Source organism: Pelodiscus sinensis, chromosome 16, assembly GCF_049634645.1.
Source record: "Pelodiscus sinensis isolate JC-2024 chromosome 16, ASM4963464v1, whole genome shotgun sequence".
Classification (NCBI taxonomy): domain Eukaryota; kingdom Metazoa; phylum Chordata; order Testudines; family Trionychidae; genus Pelodiscus; species Pelodiscus sinensis.
The window spans coordinates 23,678,760-23,697,304 of record NC_134726.1 but is presented as its reverse complement, the minus strand read 5'-3'; the positions used below and the strand labels follow the sequence as shown (position 1 = coordinate 23,697,304).

Genomic DNA, 18,545 nt, shown 5'->3' with positions numbered 1-18,545 from the left:
GGATGGGAACCAAATGTGCACTCAATTTGCAAAAGCCATTGCTAGAATTGGTAGAAACGTTTCCTTTTTAAAAAAAATTTAAACATGGATAACGTGAACTTTTGGAAAAAATAGCGTAAAGATTTTCAAAAATATATTTCCTGGGGTTTTTTTCCCTACCAGTTCCCTGTCATGAGTTGTACTGTTAGATATAACTAAAGTCACAATGCTGCTGCAGAACAGGCCTGTGGAACTGAACAAAAGATTACATCCCTGCTCTAGCCTAATTTAAACAAACCAGAGAAAGACCTCTGCTTGTTAAGTCATATAAGGTTCTATAAAAATTAGTCTTCAGAACTAATTGCATTCATTAGGATTTTTCCCATGAGGTGCTGATCAGCCAGCACACAGACTGTCATTCAGTTCTGCAACAGGTGCACGTTTACAAAGCCGTTCTTTGTCATTCGCTAGGGAACGTCATGGCTTCACGTTGGAACAGATCAGCCCTTCATGTCTGTCTCAATTGGGGCATTTCACCAGGTCTGGGCTGTGGCGAGAGATGGCTCTACCTTCTACCGGGGTTCAGTGTCTCCAAAAAAACCTGCAGGTAAGTGCTGTTTAACAGGACCGGTTTTCTTAAAGGAAGGATGTAGTGAGCTGAACAAGCACAGGGCTGAGACTTTTCAGTGTCATAGAATCATAGAGCTGGAAGAGACCTCAGAAGGTCATCAAACCCAGCCCCCTATCCAAGGCAGGACCAGTCCCAACTAAATCAATCCAGCCAGGGCTTTAAGAGAGCGTGCAGCTGATACAAACTAAACAGCTTCAGCCTCACTTATGTTAAGTTGCATTAGGAAGCGTTTAGAAATTTAGTTGATGTTTATAAAGCCTTGGATGAGTTTCTTTTTGTAAGCAATGTATTTGGGTAACTTCTTGGAATACCAAGAGACATTTTAACTAGCCATGCCCGCAAGGCAGTGCCATTTCACATGGGTCAACAACAATCCTTTAAGTTCTCCAGGCCAAACTCTGGAGATAGTCAGGGTAGAAAACCATCTAGCAGTCAGCCCACCTCAATGTGCAGGGTTCTGAGTTGGGACAGTGTTATGCTTGTAAGAAATACAAAAGGAGTTGGAAAATTAAACAGGTTTCCATACTTTAATTTATCACTAGGTATCTCAGTTTTCCCAGGTGTCAAATGGGGCTAGCCAGGGCTCGACAAATAATGCAATGTACTCGCCCATGGCGAGTAGATTGCAACCCGGAAGAGCCGGGTTTGGGTGATCTGCGTATGCGCAGAACTATCTGCGCATGCGCAGATCGCCGTACAGTGCGGCTGGCGAGCAGGGCTCGCTGCGGTTCAGCGAGCCCTGGGGATAACTATACTGACATTCTTTGTGAAGTGCTTTGAGATCTACCAGTGAAAAGTGCCATGTCCGTGCTAGGTATTCTCACTGGCTGTGTCTACACTGGGCCACTTATTCCGGAAAATCAGCTGCTTTTCCGGAATAAGCTGCGAGCTGTCTACACTGGCCCTTGAATTTCCGGAAAAGCAACGATGCTCTACTGTACAAAATCAGCCGCTATTCCGGAAAAACTATTCTGCTCCCGCTCGGGCATAAGTCCTTATTCCAGAACACTGTTCCGGAAAAGGGCCAGTGTAGACAGCCCAGTAGTCTTTTCCGGAAAAAGCCCCGATCGCGAAAATGGCGATCGGGGCTCTTTTCCGGAAAAGCGCATCTACATTGGCCACAGACGCTTTTCCGGAAAAGCAGCCTGCCAATGTAGACGCTGCTTTTCCGGAAAAACTGAAAACGGAATAGTATTCCGTTTTAAGCATTTCCGGAAATTCATGCCAGTGTAGACACAGCCATTGTGTGTCATTCAAATGGAGATTAGTGCTTTGGGTGTACTTCACTTTTAGACCAGCACTCTTCATTTCAGCCAGTCCTGCTGAAAGATTTTTTGGTTCCCTCTGCTGGGACTCACTCCTGCCTTATACAGCCAGGTATTTCTGTTGCTCCCACCCCTGTGGCCTCTGAACTCAAAGCTTTCTTTGGCCGATGACAATAGTGTTCTTAGTGCTGCTTTCTTAATGTCCTGTTTATTGATTTTTCGAACTTTTAGGTGACTGTTGGTACCATATTCCTTCACCTCCAAAACAAAAGTTAAAACAAGTCTCAGTAGGACGGACATCTGTGTTGGCAGTGGATAAAAATGGTGAGTTTTAAATGACAAGGACTCAGATTGACAAGGACTCAGAGATCTGACTGTTTTAAAACAAGATCCTGGGCCATATCCTCCACAAGTGTAAAATGGCTTTGCTGCACTTAAGTTTGTGGACCTATGCTCGGTTACTGCACCTGAGGTTCTGGTTCTCTGTGTGTTCAGAGGTGATAGCCTGGCTTTGGCACCATAATGGCCTGGGTGACCTAAAGGATACTTACTGCACTCCTAAGGTTGAATTTGACATAGCTAGTACCATAGATAACAGGGACATAGCATCTGTAGCTTTCTTTTGTTACTGCTTGTTAGACTGTCGCAAAGAAGAAAGTTCAGAACATAAGAATGGCCATGCTGGGTCAGACCGTCTAGTCCAGTCTCCTGTCTTCAGACAGTAGCCAATGCCAGGTGCCCCAAAGGGAATGAACAGAACAGGTATCATCAAGCAAATCATCCCCTTTCACCCATTCCCAGCTTCAGACAAACAGAGGCTAGGGACACCGTTCCTGCCCATCCTAGGAAATGGCCATTCATGGACCTAACTCCATTAATGTATCTAGCTCTTTTTTTAACTATGTTACAGTCTTGGGCTTTACAACATCCTCCGGCAAGGAGTTCCACACGTTGCCTGTGTGTTGTGTGAAGTACTTCCTTTAGATTTAAGCCTGCTAGTACTACTGAACATATGCATACATGATCTGGAAAAGGGGTAAAGTTACATTTCTTACTACCTGGAGGAGCTTTGCCAGAAACCCCAGAGCATGCAAACCTTCAGACAGAACGGCTTGCATCAAAGCATACACAACATCCGTAGCAAACAAACTGGTGCATTGTCATTAGACAAAACAAAAGGATCCTTTCACAAAAGAAAGAAACCTTTAACTGCACAGTATCCTGTGTGAGAGAACTCTTTTTTTTTTTCCTGTTGCTTTACTTCGGCACTGTCAGTGGTATGCATGGGTCTTTGTAAACTATAATGCGTGGCCTTTTCCCCAAGGGTCTTTATAGATTAGGGGGCACTGTGCACCTTTATACAGGAAGGTTATAAAAGGGTAAACGTAAATATTAAGTTCCACACACTAGTGAAAAGGTGTAATAATGCTTCGTTTTCTTCTGTGGAATCCTAACTGCTGATCTCTTACGATGTGTAATTAAACTAGGGGACTGTGCCCCCTGCTCGCTATGCTTGCCAGCCCCCCTTTCAGCGAGGGAAGGCCTGGGGCGGCTGTTCTCCCCTTCCCCCATGCCACCGGGGAGGGCCACGCCCTGGCTCTTTCTCTCCCCCCCCCCGCCCCCAGACACTGGGGAAAGACCAGGGCTGAGGCTGCCCTGGCTCACCTCCCCACCCCACTGCCGGGCAGGGCTGGACCACAGTGTACCAGCCCCTGCTCTCCCCCTGACCTAGGGGTGTGTGTGGAGGGGCTAGGGAGGGGGTTCAGCCTCCTGGAGCACCAGAGAGAGGGAGACCTCACTGCTCCCACACCCGGGGAGGAGGCAGGGGAGAGGCAGCGCAGCTCTCAGAGCCTTCCGCTCCCCCCGCCCAGCCAGAGCACGGGGAAGTGAAGCTGGGGCAACACGCCTCCCTGGCCTCACACTTACTTGGAGAGCCATGGGGCGGGGGGGTCCACACTCCTGCATATGGGCTAGAGGGACTGCAGCCCCAGTAGGGCTGCGGGCGAAGAGGCCGGTCAGCAGGCAAGCCTGCCAGCGGAGCTGGTAGCATGCCAAGAGGCCGCATTCAGGTGGTGGGGTGTGTTCTGGGCTTGGAGTTGGGGGCGTGGCAATGTTGTCCCACAGGAAGTTTATTCTCTCTCTATATATAAAGGAGAATGTTTGTATGTTTGTGCGCTAATATCTTGGGGTATGTCTACACTACCCTCCTAGTTCGAACTAGCGGGGTAATGTATGCATACCGCACTTGCAAATGAAGCCCGGGATTTGAATTTCCCGGGCTTCATTTGCATAAGCGGGGAGCCGCCATTTTTAAATCCCCGCTTGTTCGAACCCCGTGTAGCGCGGCTACACGGGGCTCGAACTAGGTAGTTCGGACTAGGTTCCTATTCCGAACTACCGGTACACCTTGTTCCACTACACGGGGTTCGAATAAGTGGGGATTTTAAAATGGCGGCTCCCCGCTTATGCAAATGAAGCCCGGGAAATTCAAATCCCGGGCTTCATTTGCAAGTGCGGTATGCCTACATTACCCCGCTAGTTCGAACTAGGAGGGTAGTGTAGACATACCCTTGGACACTATAAGAGCTACCGCAACCAAACTTTGCATGGGGTAACCTTTCATCCAGGAGAAGGTTTTAAGGTACTTTTGGACCCGATCAGGGTCCTGCCCTGCCCCCTGCGGCAACTGCGGTCCTGGGCGCGAGCTGGGGCGCCCCTCCTGCATGTAACCTCCCCTTCACCCAGGGTTGCTCCCCATTTGCCACATACCCCCCGCTCCCCAGAAACCAAAACCAAAGCCAGCCAGCCTTTGTGCTCAGCTCGCTGGGCTTATCCGAGCAGAAGGAATCCGTGCGCCTGCTGCAGCGCAGGGCGAAGGGGCCGGGTTAAACGCTCGATGCGTTACACGGCTGTGAAGCCAGCCGGCTGCTGTTCATACAGTGAGTGGGGCTCTTCTGGGTCTGGTTCCAGCCATCGGGGTTAGATGTGAGCTCTGAGCTTTTGCTTGCCAAGGCAGGGCAGGTGGATCCCTGAGCCAACTTTGCAAAGAGAAGTCCCCTTGCTACTGGCCGCATGACTGTGTACTGTTCTCCTGGGGGCTGGGGGCTCGGTCCCGGGGGCAGGCGGGTCCTGCTGCTCTCAGAGGGTCAGATGTGGGCCAGGAGCCATCAGTATTTGAAGGCTTCAATATCTGAGATATAGGTGAGAGGATTATTCTAGGAGGGGGTGGGTGAGATTCCGTGGCCTGCATTGTGCAGGGGGTCAGACTAGATGATCATAATGGTCCCTTCTGACCTTTAAGTCTGTAAGCTCCCAGGGTCTGTGGCTCTGAGGGTCCCCTGTCTCAGGGTTCCCTCCTTTCCTAAATTTTCTGAATTTTGTTACTCCGGTTTCCTGATCAACGCCGGATAAGTCCAGCTAGTTTTATATATTGAGAGAGGGACAATGCAGCTTTCATAGCTTACATGCTGTGGGCTCATCCTAGGTGAGCAGAATTCCCGAGCTCTGACTTAAAGAGCATCCTTCTCTTCATCGGGTTTAATTGATCTGTTTATAGGTAATCTCTGGTACCGTCAGGGAATCACACCAAGCTACCCTCAAGGATCTCAGTGGGACCATGTTTCCAATAATATCCGTAAAGTTTCTGTAGGACCCCTGGATCAGGTATGTATTAAACTTTGCATTTCACGAGTTATGAGTGACATGGCTAAATCGTCAGTGAACAGCGGTTTCCAGACACGTTTCCCTCCACAAGACAGGGATTCACATGCCAGCATCCTGACAACCTGAGAAAGAATTCTGAAATGGTAACGCAGACTTCTGCTGTCCCGCTGAGGCCGAGCAAACAGCACGTATTGTAAACCCTCCTTGGGAAGCGGCACTGGGAACGTGTTGACTGCTAATCTGCATCCCTGGGTCTCACTTGTATAGGGACGTTTGAGTTTCTCATTGCCCAAATTAGAGCTGTTTTGCTCTAAGCAAGGTCACTGCATCTAGTCATTGGCTACGTCTACACTGGCCCCAAATTCCGGAAAAGGGATGCAAAGCAGGTAAGTCAGAATAGGGAAATCCACGAGGGATTTAAATATCCCCCGCGGATTTAAATAAACATGTCCGCCGCTTTTTTTCCGGCTTGGGGAAAAGCCGGAAAAAAGCATCTAGACTGGCGCGATCCTCCAGAATAAAGCCCTTTTCCAGATGATCTCTTATTCCTACTTTCAAGGAAGTAGGAATCTTATTCTCTTTCAAGTAGGAATAAGAGATCCTCCGGAAAAGGGCTTTATTCCAGAGGATCGCGCCAGTCTAGACGCTTTTTTCCGGCTTTTCCCCAAGCCAGAAAAAAAGCGGCGGACATGTTTATTTAAATCCGCGGAGGATATTTAAATCCCCCGCGGATTTCCCTATTCTGACTTACCTGCTTTGCATCCCTTTTCCGGAATTTGGGGCCAGTGTAGACGTAGCCACTGTGTGTTTCTATGAGTGAGATGGGGGGACGTCCCTGGGTTTTGTTTCCAGGGAGGAGAGCTGTGTGTGAAACACATTTTATTCCCTCTCTTTTGAAGGTTTGGGTGATAGCGGACAAAGTGCAGGGAAGTCACAGCCTGAGTTGTGGGACAGTCTGTCATCGGACAGGAGTCCAGCCGTTGGAACCAAAAGGGATCTCGTGGGACTACGGCATTGGGGTGAGTGATGGGGACATAGAACTACTGTAGAGTTGGTGTCCACACAGTTATAGGTTGTGGGGGGCACTATCTGTAGAGGATGATACTATCTGTAGAGGTTCCTTCAAATTTTTTGATAGATGCTCATCCCCTTGGGGAAGGCAGGAAACTGGTCTTGCACCCTGTACCCTGAAGGAAGTACAAGTCCTTGTCTTGAATGTGGAGACATTTCAAATGTATTTTGTCTCTTAAAAAATGAAGTGTGTTATGTAGTTACTGTACAGACTAGTGCATCATTTACATTAGACTAATCTTTGAGCTGGTGGCATTTTTAGTTTGAGAGCTTTGGCCACAAAATTAAACTTCTACTGAAGACTGCCTTTAAAAAGATGTTATTAGCTGCGATTAGTGAAATTAAATATAGTACAGCTATTAACATAGTAGCATTTTAAAAAGTAAAGCTTCTCCGTGGTCGGTGCATGATTATCCCCTCTTGTCATGACGCTACACTGCTCTCTGCTGCAATGTTTGACATGCAGCTATTTAAACACTTTTGGTGAAATCTTAGCCCCTTTGAAGTCAGTGGCAAAATTCTGATTTGAATGGAGATAGGATTTCGCCTAATCCTCATTATGGAGAATTCTAATCCTTGTCCAGGCATGCTCCTTTTCATGTGTTCTCATCCATTTAGATGCTCTAACCAGAGTATCCAGGAAATAGGAGTCATGTGGATTTGACCCCCTGCAGTGTGAGGGCCAGACTTGATATGAACCCAGCACCATCTGGGAGTTGCACACATTAAGGCTATGTCTACACAGGCATGATTTTCCAGAAATGCTTTTAACAGAAAACTTTTCTGTTAAAAGCATTTTCGGAAAAGAGCATCTAGATTGGCAGGATGCTTTTCCGCAAAAGCACTTTTTGCGGAAAAGCGTCCGTGGCCAATCTAGATGTGCTTTTGCGCAAAAAAGCCCCAATCGCCATGTTAGCCATCAGGGATTTTGTGCAAAACAGCACTGTGTTGTCTACACTGGCCCTCTTGTGCAAATGATTTGCGCAAGAGGGCTTTTTGCCCGAAAGGGAGCAGCACAGTATTTCCGCAAGAACACTGACGATCTTACGTGAGATCGTCAGTGTTCTTGCGGAAATTCAAGTGGCCAGTGTAGACAGCTGGCAAGTTTTTCCGCAAAAGCAGATGATTTTGCGGAAAAAGTTGCCAATCTAGACACAGCCAACGAGATCAGGATTGCATGCGCTGAGCTGGGATAGTGAGTGTTGGATATAGCCTGTGGGCAGGTGGGAAAAAACCCTTTCTGTACATAAAACTTTGAATCAAATAGTGATGGTTCCGTTAATCTATTAACATCTCATGTAGGGTGGATGGGAGCACATTACAGTCAGAGGAAACGCAACTGAAGCTCCAAAGGCTGCTTTACACGAGACCTCTGAAGAGCATTCAGCAAAGTCAGCACATCTAGAAGATGGGGAGAATGGAGGAAAAGGAAACCATTCTAAAACCACTTTGATGGTTAATGAAGGGCAGGAACTAGACAGAAACACTGTTAATTGTTAGTATGTTCTGTTCTTGGGAAACAAACAGCAGCCAGTGTATAAAGTAATTTAAAATAAAACAAACTGTAAGACACGAAACTAAATCCATTTCTGCTTGGAAAAAAAGTAGCCTTCTGATAATGCTATTGTATTTTATAGACCTGGAATTTGCAACGTGGACATTTTAATATTTAATTTATTCTTCTACTACTAAGTTAATAGAGTATGGCTGGATCGAACTAACACTGTTTTGTCAAGAGATCTGAGGTGCTGTTTGGATCCGCAGAAATAGTCCTGACACCTGTTTATGGCTGCTACACAAACTGTGTGAATGTGAATATTTGTGTATAGTCGCATTAATTTTTCTGCAGAAATTTTCTGTGTTTAAGTCCTGACCTCCTTTGACATTCACTCATCCTTTACACTACTCTCCCATTTTATAGTATTGCTTCTCTTTGGGCAGGGAGGAGAATTTTAAACCTTGATTTACAGTGAGCTCTAGTCATTGCACCATGATGTAAAATCTAGGGTCCTGACCCTGCAAACACATATGTACATGCTCAACTTTGTTAATATGAGTCATCCCATTGAAATCAGTGCTACCCCTCATGTCAGTTATGTGCATTAATAATGTGCTACATGCAAAAGTGTTTGCAGGAATGAGGCTGAGGGAGTACACATTACTAAGGGCAAATTTCTGGTATCCATTCTCATGCTGATAGGATCTTATTTTACAAGTGGACCCATTGGCATCCTCGGAATTCTTGTAGAAGAGAGTCCTACCCTGTCAGTAAGGGTGGCAGCATATCCCTCTTATTTATCAGATACAAGGTGGAAAGATCATGTTTTCAGCCTCACATTCAGCTCATTCTCCAATGGTTCATGCCCCCAGTTTTGTCCAAGTCTCTTTGAGTGACAGATTGGAAAAGTCCTAGGTCTAACTCTGATTTCATACAGCTAGAGAAGTCACTCCAGAGAAGTCAGTGTAGACTAGCGTGCACTCAGAATTGGCTTCTATTTGTTAGTTTGTATTAAGTGATCTGTGCTCAATAGCTTTCTGGCTCTTTTCCTAGTGTACATATTCCTTAAAAGATAAGGTCTAGTTCTGTTCTGCATTAAAGTGAAGTTAATCATAATCCTCCTCTGAAAAGCTCGTATTTCAAAGCCCAATACTGCGTGGTGCCAATCACCTCCTGCCAGTTGCTGAGCCTTCTACTCCCATTGTTCAGGAGGGCACCCTACATCTTAGGGGATCAGGTTTTATTCTGTGTAGATTAGAGAGGTTTTCACTGAGGGTCTGATCTTGCACACTTGGATTCAGTGGGAATGTGGAGCGCAGACACCGTGTTTCTCAGTGGTAACACTGCAAGTTTACATTATGTTTCCCTATTCTGTGTGTGATTGTATATGGAGTTATTTTTATATCAGTTGAATAGCGGCATGGCATGGTCTCAAGTACTGTATTTGTAGAAGTAACGGCTGCCTGTATGTAATATATATTTGATATTTTAATGCCAAGACCCTGTTTGTCCAAATGTGAAAAAGATTCTTAAAGCTGTTAGGCTACGTCTAGACTGGCATGATTTTCCCCAAATGCTTTTAACGGAAAAGTTTTTCCGTTAAAAGCATTTGCGGAAAAGAGCATCTAGATTGGCACGGACACTTTTCCACAAAAGCACTTTTTGCGGAAAAGCGTCCGTGCCAACCTAGACGTGGTTTTGCGCAAGAAAGCCCCAATAGCCATTTTCGCGATCGGGGCTTTTTTGCACAAAACAATACCGCGTTGTCTACACTGGCCCTCTTGTGCAAAAGTAACGGGAGCAGCATAGCATTTCCGCAAGAACACTGACAATCTTACATGAGATCGTCAGTGTTCTTGCAGAAATTCAAGTGGCCAGTGTAGACAGCTGGCAAGTTTTTCCGCAAAAGCAGCTGCTTTCGCGGAAAAACTTGCCAATCTAGATGCAGCCTTCAGTCTAACCTACTGAACTTTCCAATGTGATTATAGTTTTTATTTTTTAAATATGTGGTATTTCAGGTGTCATAAGTGACATTATTTATATTCATGCCTATAAATACTAGGTTATACACTATTCTGTAAGTTACACAGCAGTTGTTCCAAATAAATATTGTTAATAGATTTACTGCATATCTTTTTAGATCACTTGTTAGGCTTGCTTTTTCTCTGTACTATGTCAAAAGGTCCTTATATTCTCTCTTTGACTATCCAGTGTTTACATCGGAAATGCAAGAGTTACATATAATACCAACCAAGTCAATAAAATCCATGCTAATGTAATCGTGCATTTTTTCCTCCAGCACTATCAACCCCATTTTAAGTGAACATACGCAAAATATAATATGTATATGCTTCAGCACCAAATCTCTGCCCACTGAAAGTCATCTTAAAGTAGGAAGTGACAGATGGAATTAAAATGTAGCTCAGCCCCATAATCGAGGGGCTGAAATTGATTGAAGGTAGAAATGAATTTTGAAAAATAAAGTTCATCTGTCAGAAAAAAAGCCTCCTGTTGTGAGAGCCCCTTGAATTTGTCCAAGAGAAATCCTGATTACAAACTACTCTTGTGAAACTAGGGAGTAGCTACTAGCCTTAAGCTACACTGTGAACACTACTGGAAGAAACAAGATACCTTAGCAATTTTGTTCAGTCAGAAGCAGGTCATAGCTGACAGCAGGGACGTATTTACTGAGGGAAGGCATACCCTTCATATCTGGTTTTCGTACCACTAGCTACCTGATACTATCTTTACTGGTAGGTTATGCAACATTATTTGCCAAATACTTTAATAACTTGTATTAATGCCCCTGTATTTATGCTAAGCACTGAATCCACTGAATTGATACTTTATCTTGGCAGCTAAAATATTGCCCTCCCCCAAAAAATCTTACTGAGAAGGGTTTGAAAGTTACAAAATGCTGCTCTGGGAATCTCCATTGTAATGTATTGGTCACTGAAGTGCTTAAAAATCCCTGCAAGATGTATTAGACTCTCTTGGTGTTTGTCACACAGTATTACTTCTGTCACTTTCATTACTGTGCCTAGACAGCGTATGCTTAAGGGCTTTGCTAAATCTAACGTGTTTTTTGCTGAATCAGGGTCTATATAAACAGTCAAGAGATGGGAACAGGATCTGCCATAACTAAACTGCCTGTAAATCTAAGCAAAGCAAGAAACCTAGAGAGTCAGTCGGTATAACCCTTTGTCATCTTCCAAAGCCTGGCTAGTACACTCAGTGTTCTATCTAAACCACAACCTCACGCATTAGGGAAACTCTACCCATATAAAATGCCTTTTATGTGACAGCTGAACTTGAATTGTAAGTCAGTGCTTGCGTAACTCTTCTCTTGTTTGTTTAAGGGGCATAAGACTCATGGGCTGTGTCTAGACTGGCAAGTTTTTCTGCAAAATCATCTGCTTTTGTGGAAAAACTTGCCAGCTGTCTACACTGTCCGCTTGAATTTCTGGAAAAGCACTGATGATCTCATGTAAGATCGTCAGTGCTTTTCCGGAAATACTATACTGCTCCCGTTCGGGCAAAAGTCTTTTTCCGAAAGACTTTTGCGCAAAAGGGCCAGTGTAGCAACACAGTACTGTTTTCCGCAAAAAAGCCCCGATCGCTTTTGCGGAAAAGCATCCTGCCAATCTAGATGTGCTTTTCCGAAAATGCTTTTAACAGAAAACTTTTCTATTAAAAGCATTTTCGGAAAATCATGCCAGTGTAGACGTAGCCATAGGGTATGTCTACACTTGTACCCTAGTTTGAACTAGGGATGCAAACGTATGCATTCGAAATAGTCAATGAAGTGGGAATTTAAATATCCCGCGCTTCATTAGCATGATCTCGCCAGCACGTTACTCCGATCAACAGCTGTTTCGAAAGTGAAAGTGCACGCTGGGACGCGTTAGTTGGAACCAAACCCCTTGGTTCGAACTAACGTTACTCCTCATTGCAATGTTTGAAAAGTAGGAAGTTGGAGCCATTTCTCCCCTGGCTACAAAGGATCCTACCAAAGGGGACTCACCAATAAAAGCTGCCCAAAGACCCCTGTGATGTCCCCCCCCCCGATCATTACAGCAAAGGGGCAGGATTTATCCCCTCTCCCCCATGGCAGCAGACATAAATCCAGTGGATCTTGGAGGGTTAGTGGGAGGCTCTGAGCCTGTGCCCCCGTGCTTCTAGCCATAGTCCTTGACAGCCAGACTACCAGGGCCTCCACTCAGCCACTGCTGCCTCCAGGATCCTTGCAGCAGGTACGACTCTGCAGAGCAGATACTCTGGCTGCAAAACGTGCTAGGCCCAGGGATGGTGACATGCAACTTCCCCGACTCCCTCTCCTCTTTCATTTAGTTAAGCAGAGCTGTACAAGCACTGCCCACTCCAGACAAGCGCACAGGGCAGCCGTGTTGCTCCCGTGGTGCACTTCAACATTTACTCAAGCAAGCCAGTGTTTACGTTGCAATTAAAGTATTTTAAAATGTTTCTGACCTTCATTAGCCTTTCCAGGTTGGCAGCTTCCCAGCTGCTGCAATCCATTGTTCTCCTAAGCCAGCTTTCTCCAGCTGCCCTAAGGGTCATTAGAATTCATTTTGAGGGGCAGGGGGAGGGAGGAGAGACACAATCCTGGACAAACGGATCTGTGTCCATTTGCTAAAGTGGTCTGTACCTCCACCTGGCTTGTCCTGTCAGCCGATGCGAGCCCTACCCTACTTCACTTTGGGCCAGGGGCTGATTGGTACTTTCTGATTGCAACAATCACTTTAAATGCCAGGCCCAGATTCTGGGCACACAGAGAACCGTTTTTTTTAAAGCAGAAGAGCTGGAAGGCTGCCACGTTATTTTAAACTTGTCACAGGGCGCTCCCTCACTGGGGGTGCACTTCATCCTGCCTGCTCTGGAGAACAGCTCTCTTCCAGGTCTTGCACCTCCCCTTGTGGGCGCTCGCCCATGGTCCTCTCCCTTTCCTTGCACCCCCACGCTTGCTTCAGAGGCTTCCGCTTTGTCCTCGTGACTCAGTCCTCCAGCCAAATAACATGGTTTCCCCTTTGGGGGATAGTCTCATTGGTCCCATAGTCCAAGCCAGTGGTCCTCAACCTTTCCAGGCAGGACACTGATTTGTCTTGGGTGCCTCCAGTTTCACCTCACTGACACGCCTTGCTTACCACATCAGCCCTACGCCCATAAAAGGTGTCATGGCCCCCACTGCTCCCGACAAGCTGCTGCCTTTCTCCGTTTTGCCCTCGAGTTATAAAATAAATCAACTGCAATATAAATATTGTGCTTGCACGTCACTGGGATCCTGGAGCTTGTTTTTCACTTGTGAGCCTTAGCGGCTGCCTCAGCCCTAGACAGTGGGGCGGAAGCATGTAGCTTAGTTTTGCAGGGCCCCCTCTAACATGGCACCCTCAGCAATTGCTCTGCTTGCTGCCTCCTCGTGCTGGCCCTGCACTTGCAAACCCCCTAACTTGCCCTATCTCTCAAACCCCCCACACGCCAGGTCTCAAACCCTCGTGGAGAAACCCTGTTCTAGGGGAGCCGAGTCCTCTGGGCAGACCTCAGCATACCCCAGGGTTGAGAACTGCTGGGCCAGGCTACATCACGCTGTCACTGGGTGGCAGAGGACACCTAGGGCCACCCAGTCCTCCAGGCTCCAGCCCAGGGACCCTGCCACATACAACCAATGTCCTACTCAGTCTCCGCTCGCTGGGCTGCTTCCTACTCCACTTCCCACAGCTGCCTGCCTTCCCACACCATTCCCTCTCCCAGGTATGCCCCCACCAGGGCCAGGCACCCAGCCGGTCTACTCTTTCCCTGGGCGCCTGCCTTGTTTCCCTAAGGCACAGAGGAAGATGGTGGCAGACTTCCTCACTACAGCCATTTCCATTGCCAGCCAACAGCTGCTCAGCTGAGCGTTAGCGTTGCCTCAGGAGTTGCTTCTACACCTCATGGGCAGCCTGTCACACTCTGGCTCTTGCTTAGCTTTCTTAACCCTTTCAAGGCTGGTGAGGGTTGCTACCCCCTACCCCTTGGCTACGTCTAGACTGGCATGATTTTCCGCAAATGCTTTTAACGGAAAAGCACTTTTTGCGAAAAAGCGTCCGTGCCAATCTAGACGCGCTTTTGCGCAAAAAAGCCCCGATCACCATTTTAGCCATCGGGGCTTTTTTGCGCAAAACAGTACTGTGCTGTCTACACTGGCCCTCTTGCGTAAATAATTTGCACAAGAGGGCTTTTGCCCAAACGGGAGCAGCACAGTATTTCCACAAGAAGCACTGATTTCTTACAGTAGGAAGTCAGTGTTCTTATGGAAATTCAAGCGGCCGGTGTAGACATCTGGCAAGTTTTTCCGCAAAAGCAGCTGATTTTGCGGAAAAACTTGCCAGTCTAGACACAGCCCTTGTGCTTATATAAGTCTAGCAGTTCTGAGCTGTACTACCCAAGTCTGTTGCTAAGAGCGGTACATACAATTTGCCATACCAAATCAGACCACTGAGCCATCAAGTCGCGAGATGTTAGCCCTCCGGGGATTGTCCTGCAGGCTCCAGGAATTACACTCGACTTAAAGATAATGGTATGTGATGAAACCTCCAGGAAAGCAGTCAATCAAACCTGGCAACCTTACCTTTGGCACACACAACCCTGGGGTGAGATCCTGACGCCACTGAAATCAACAGGAGTTCTGCCATTGACTTCACTAGGGCTACGATTTCGGCCCTACTTCGCAAGGCGTGGCGTTGCATGCATGCAGAGTACCAGCTGAAGTCCACTTGTTCACGGGCAGAAATAGTTTTGAGTAGTTGATGTCTCTGGCAGTGACATCAAAGGCGACTATTAGCACATCTGCTGCCTCTTTGAAGAGCATGTAAACAGAGTAGTCCCTGGGAAGAGCTCAAGTCCAGGAGGCAGAAACCAACCTCCACAGTTAAGTGTGCCCAGTGGATGAAATGCAACATTCATTGTTCCCCATCATATCTACAGGTGGCTAGAGCAGCTCTCTCAAGCCTATCTGTGACATTTTATCCTATGCCCCAGATATGAACATTATCACTTTATCAGGCCTGCCAGAGTGGACTAAATGCCATGTTGCAATGTATTAATGGCCATAGTCTCTCTGGATCGTACCACGCATTGTTAAAGCAGGGAGCTTTCACAATTTATCTCTATATTGCTATAAAAATCCCACAGCACCTAATCTCAGAGGCCAGGCCAACAGACTCTTGCTTGCAAGGCTCAAAATAGCAGGGTAGATGTCCAGGCTGCGGCTGGAGCCCAGCTCTGAGACTTCACAAGAGGGTGAGTCTCAGAGCCCAAGTGCCAGCCTGCGTCGGAGCCTGAATATCTACACCTCCATTTTTGGCTTTGCAGCCTGAGCCTTATGAGCATGACGCAGCTGATTCAGGTCAGCTGTGGTGGCCATGCCATAGGTTTTTAACAGCTGTGTAGACATGTCTTTTAAGGGTCAGCACTGCTTCCTGTTGCACACAGAACACCGTGTTGCAAGGGTTCTTTACAAAATGCATAGGCAACCGGTGGAGCTCTCCCTGGGAGGGAGGCCGGAAGGGGAAAAATTGTTCCTAAAGGCTAGGTCTATCAATGGCTATTAGCCAGGATAGACAGAGCTGCCACACCATGCGCCGATTGTCCCTAGCCTTTGTTTGCCCCAGGGTGGATTGATTTAAATCACCAAAAAAAAACCCAGCCAAATCTGATTTAAATCAAGCTACCGAAAAAAGCTAAGACTGACTGTGCTGCGAGGTCACTTAATTTTGGCGTAAGCCCCCATTGAACTCACTGGCGCGTCTTTTTTTTTTTAGAAAACAAGTAGCGGTTGGTGTTCCCTTGGAAAAGCTGAGTTATGCTGAAGTAAAATAGGGACTAGTCTTATGGTATTTGCATAATCGCGGATCGCCGCTATTTCAAAATACCCTATTTTGAAATAACAAACGCTGTGTGGGCGCGGTTATTTTGAAAGCAACCCCTTCTTTTGAAATAACCATTATTCCTCAGAAAATGAAGTTTACCGGTTATTTCGAAAGAAGGGGTTTCTTCCAAAATAACCGCATCTACATAGGGTACTTCAACATAGCGGCGGTCTGCAATTATGCAAATGAAGCATGGGAAATTCAAATAAGTGCTTCATTTGCAATTTCGCTCAGTTGCATTTGCATCCCTCTCTCGAACGAGGGTGCAAGTGTAGACATACCCTAACTCTTCTGTGCTTGGCCAAGGTCCACCACCACATAAGCACAGAACAAAAACAATCCTACCCAGCTTATATCTTTCTTTGCACGTGTTACTTTTTAGTCTGCTGAGAAACAGAAATGGAAAGCCAGAGCTCTCAAGCAGCGGGCACTAGTAGGTAGGCTGGAAAGACTAGAGACAATTTCATTTTTATGAGACTGTAAGGCTACGTCTACACTGCAGGCTTCTTGCGCAAAAACTTGCAGGGTGTCTACACTGCATGTGTGTTCTTGCACAAATAAATTTACAGTACAGAGTTAGAAAACAGTGTTTCTTCCGGAAGAGTTATTCCTCTCCCCACGAGGAATAAGCCCTCGTGCGCAAGAGTTCTTCCACAAGAAGGCAGTGTAGACAGGCACCATGAATATCTTGCGACAGAATCCCCTATGGCTAAAATGGCCATTAGCATTTTCTTGTGCAAGAGAGCATCCACACGGCCATGGAAGCTCTTGCACAAAAGTCCATGGCAGTGTGGACACACGCGTGTGGAAGACCTTTTGCACAAGAACTCTTCCGCAAAACAGTTCTTGCGCAAAAAGCCTGCAGTGTAGACATAGTGTAAGTGTAGGTGTAGCATGCTTGTGATGAGTTTTAGTTGTAACTGTTATTTTTAACTTAGAAATTTAGTATTTTATTGAGTTTTATTAAAAAACGATTTAAATAAAACACCCAGTTATTCATTTTTTTTTTTGAAAAAATTATCTATTTTTATTGACCCTGGTTTGCCAGAAGTTTGGCAGTGGCTGACAGGGAATGGATTACTTGATGGTTGCTTGTGATGTTCATTCCAAAGCACCTGGCACTGGTCACTGCCATAAGACAGGAGATTGGGCTCAGTATGGCTGACTCAGTATGGCTGTTCTTATGATCTAGGGCCAGATCTGCCCCCCCCCCCCCAAGCCAATGGATACAGCCCATGGATGCAGCAGAAGACCCCAGGCAGGCTCCCTACTTGCCTCACTCCACCTGCATGCTGCTCAGAAAAGTAGCTGCCAGGCCGTTTCTCTTTCACAACTGTGAGCCCAGGGTGGAGGGGGGAAGGCTTCAGATGCCGTCCCTGCCGCAGTACGATCCCATTGGCCAGTTTCTAGTCAGAAATGGGACAATGGGAACTGCCTGTTTGAATAACAGGCAGCCATGAAGCACCATGTCCCCTCCCCCTCCAGCTTGTAGTTATTCCACACATGCACATGGCCCTGCAGCCTGTGCAGGGGTGGGGTAGGCAGGGAAGGCAGGCTGGTTGGCTGGGAAACGTGCTGGGCTGCTAGCCAGGAGTCATCCTGGTAAGTCTCCTGGACAGAGCCTGCCTCTGGCACCCCAGCCTCTTCTTTCCCCAACCCTCTGCCCCCCCCACGCCTGCCTCCTAGTCCACATACCCAAACTCTCTGCCCCTCTCCTGCACCCATATCCCCTCCTAGATCTGGTACTCCAATCTCCTGCCCCAGATCACAATCCCCTCATGCCGTACGTCACAACCCAAACCCCTGCATCCCAATCCCCTGCCCTAGGTCACAACCCAAACCCCTGCACCCCAGTAAAGTGCCCCAGGTCACAACCAACTCCTTCACCCAAACTCCCTCCCAGAACCCTCTCCCCCTCTTGTACCACAGTCTCTTACCCCAAGCTCCCTTCTGCATCCAGCCTCCAACCCAGACCCCACACCTCCTCTATTAATGGCATGGAAGAGTGTGGCCCTCGACCACTTTCCAAATTCTTGGAGTGGCTCTCCCGTCAAAAATTACTGCCCAACCCTGTTCTAGGGGATCACTGCAGCTGTTCTTTTCAGTGCCCCCTCCCAGTAAAGGTCCCCTGAATCTCTACCTCACTCAGCTTCTAGCCTGCTTCCCACTTGCAATTCCCCTGTCTATGGGGACAAAGATAGGGCCCATGAAGCTGCATCCTGTTCCACCATGAGCACCTAAATCCTACTCTTGCCCTCTCTGCAGCAGAACCACAATATTCCTGCTAACATCAGCATGCTATGGCCATGGGTGGAAGGGTTGTGACATATGCTGTACACACATTTCCAAAGGAAAAACCATTAGTCTGTGGTAGGGGAAGGAAGAGCAGTGCTGGAGAAATGGGTGTTTTTATTCCAACATCTTTTTTAAAGTTTCTTTTCTTGTTACAAGATCCCCCCTTTCATTTATTGTGTTTCATTGTACCAAGCCCAGTGCTACCTCACACTGAACCTTAA

General features: G+C 46.9%; 1 protein-coding gene across 1 annotated transcript in view; it reads left to right on the top strand.

Annotated features, from left to right (window-relative positions):
* TECPR1 (tectonin beta-propeller repeat containing 1) overlaps nt 1–10,603 on the top strand; it is a 52,611-nt gene extending 42,008 nt beyond the window's left edge. Inside the window, exons 21-25 of the mRNA XM_075899519.1 lie at nt 451–586; nt 2,107–2,199; nt 5,432–5,538; nt 6,438–6,557; nt 7,912–10,603. Of these exons, the coding sequence (XP_075755634.1) occupies nt 451–586; nt 2,107–2,199; nt 5,432–5,538; nt 6,438–6,557; nt 7,912–8,109 (654 nt within the window). The 3' untranslated portion in view covers nt 8,110–10,603. The remainder of the gene's footprint in view (nt 1–450; nt 587–2,106; nt 2,200–5,431; nt 5,539–6,437; nt 6,558–7,911) is intronic.
* Nucleotides 10,604–18,545: the final 7,942 nt, after the last annotated feature.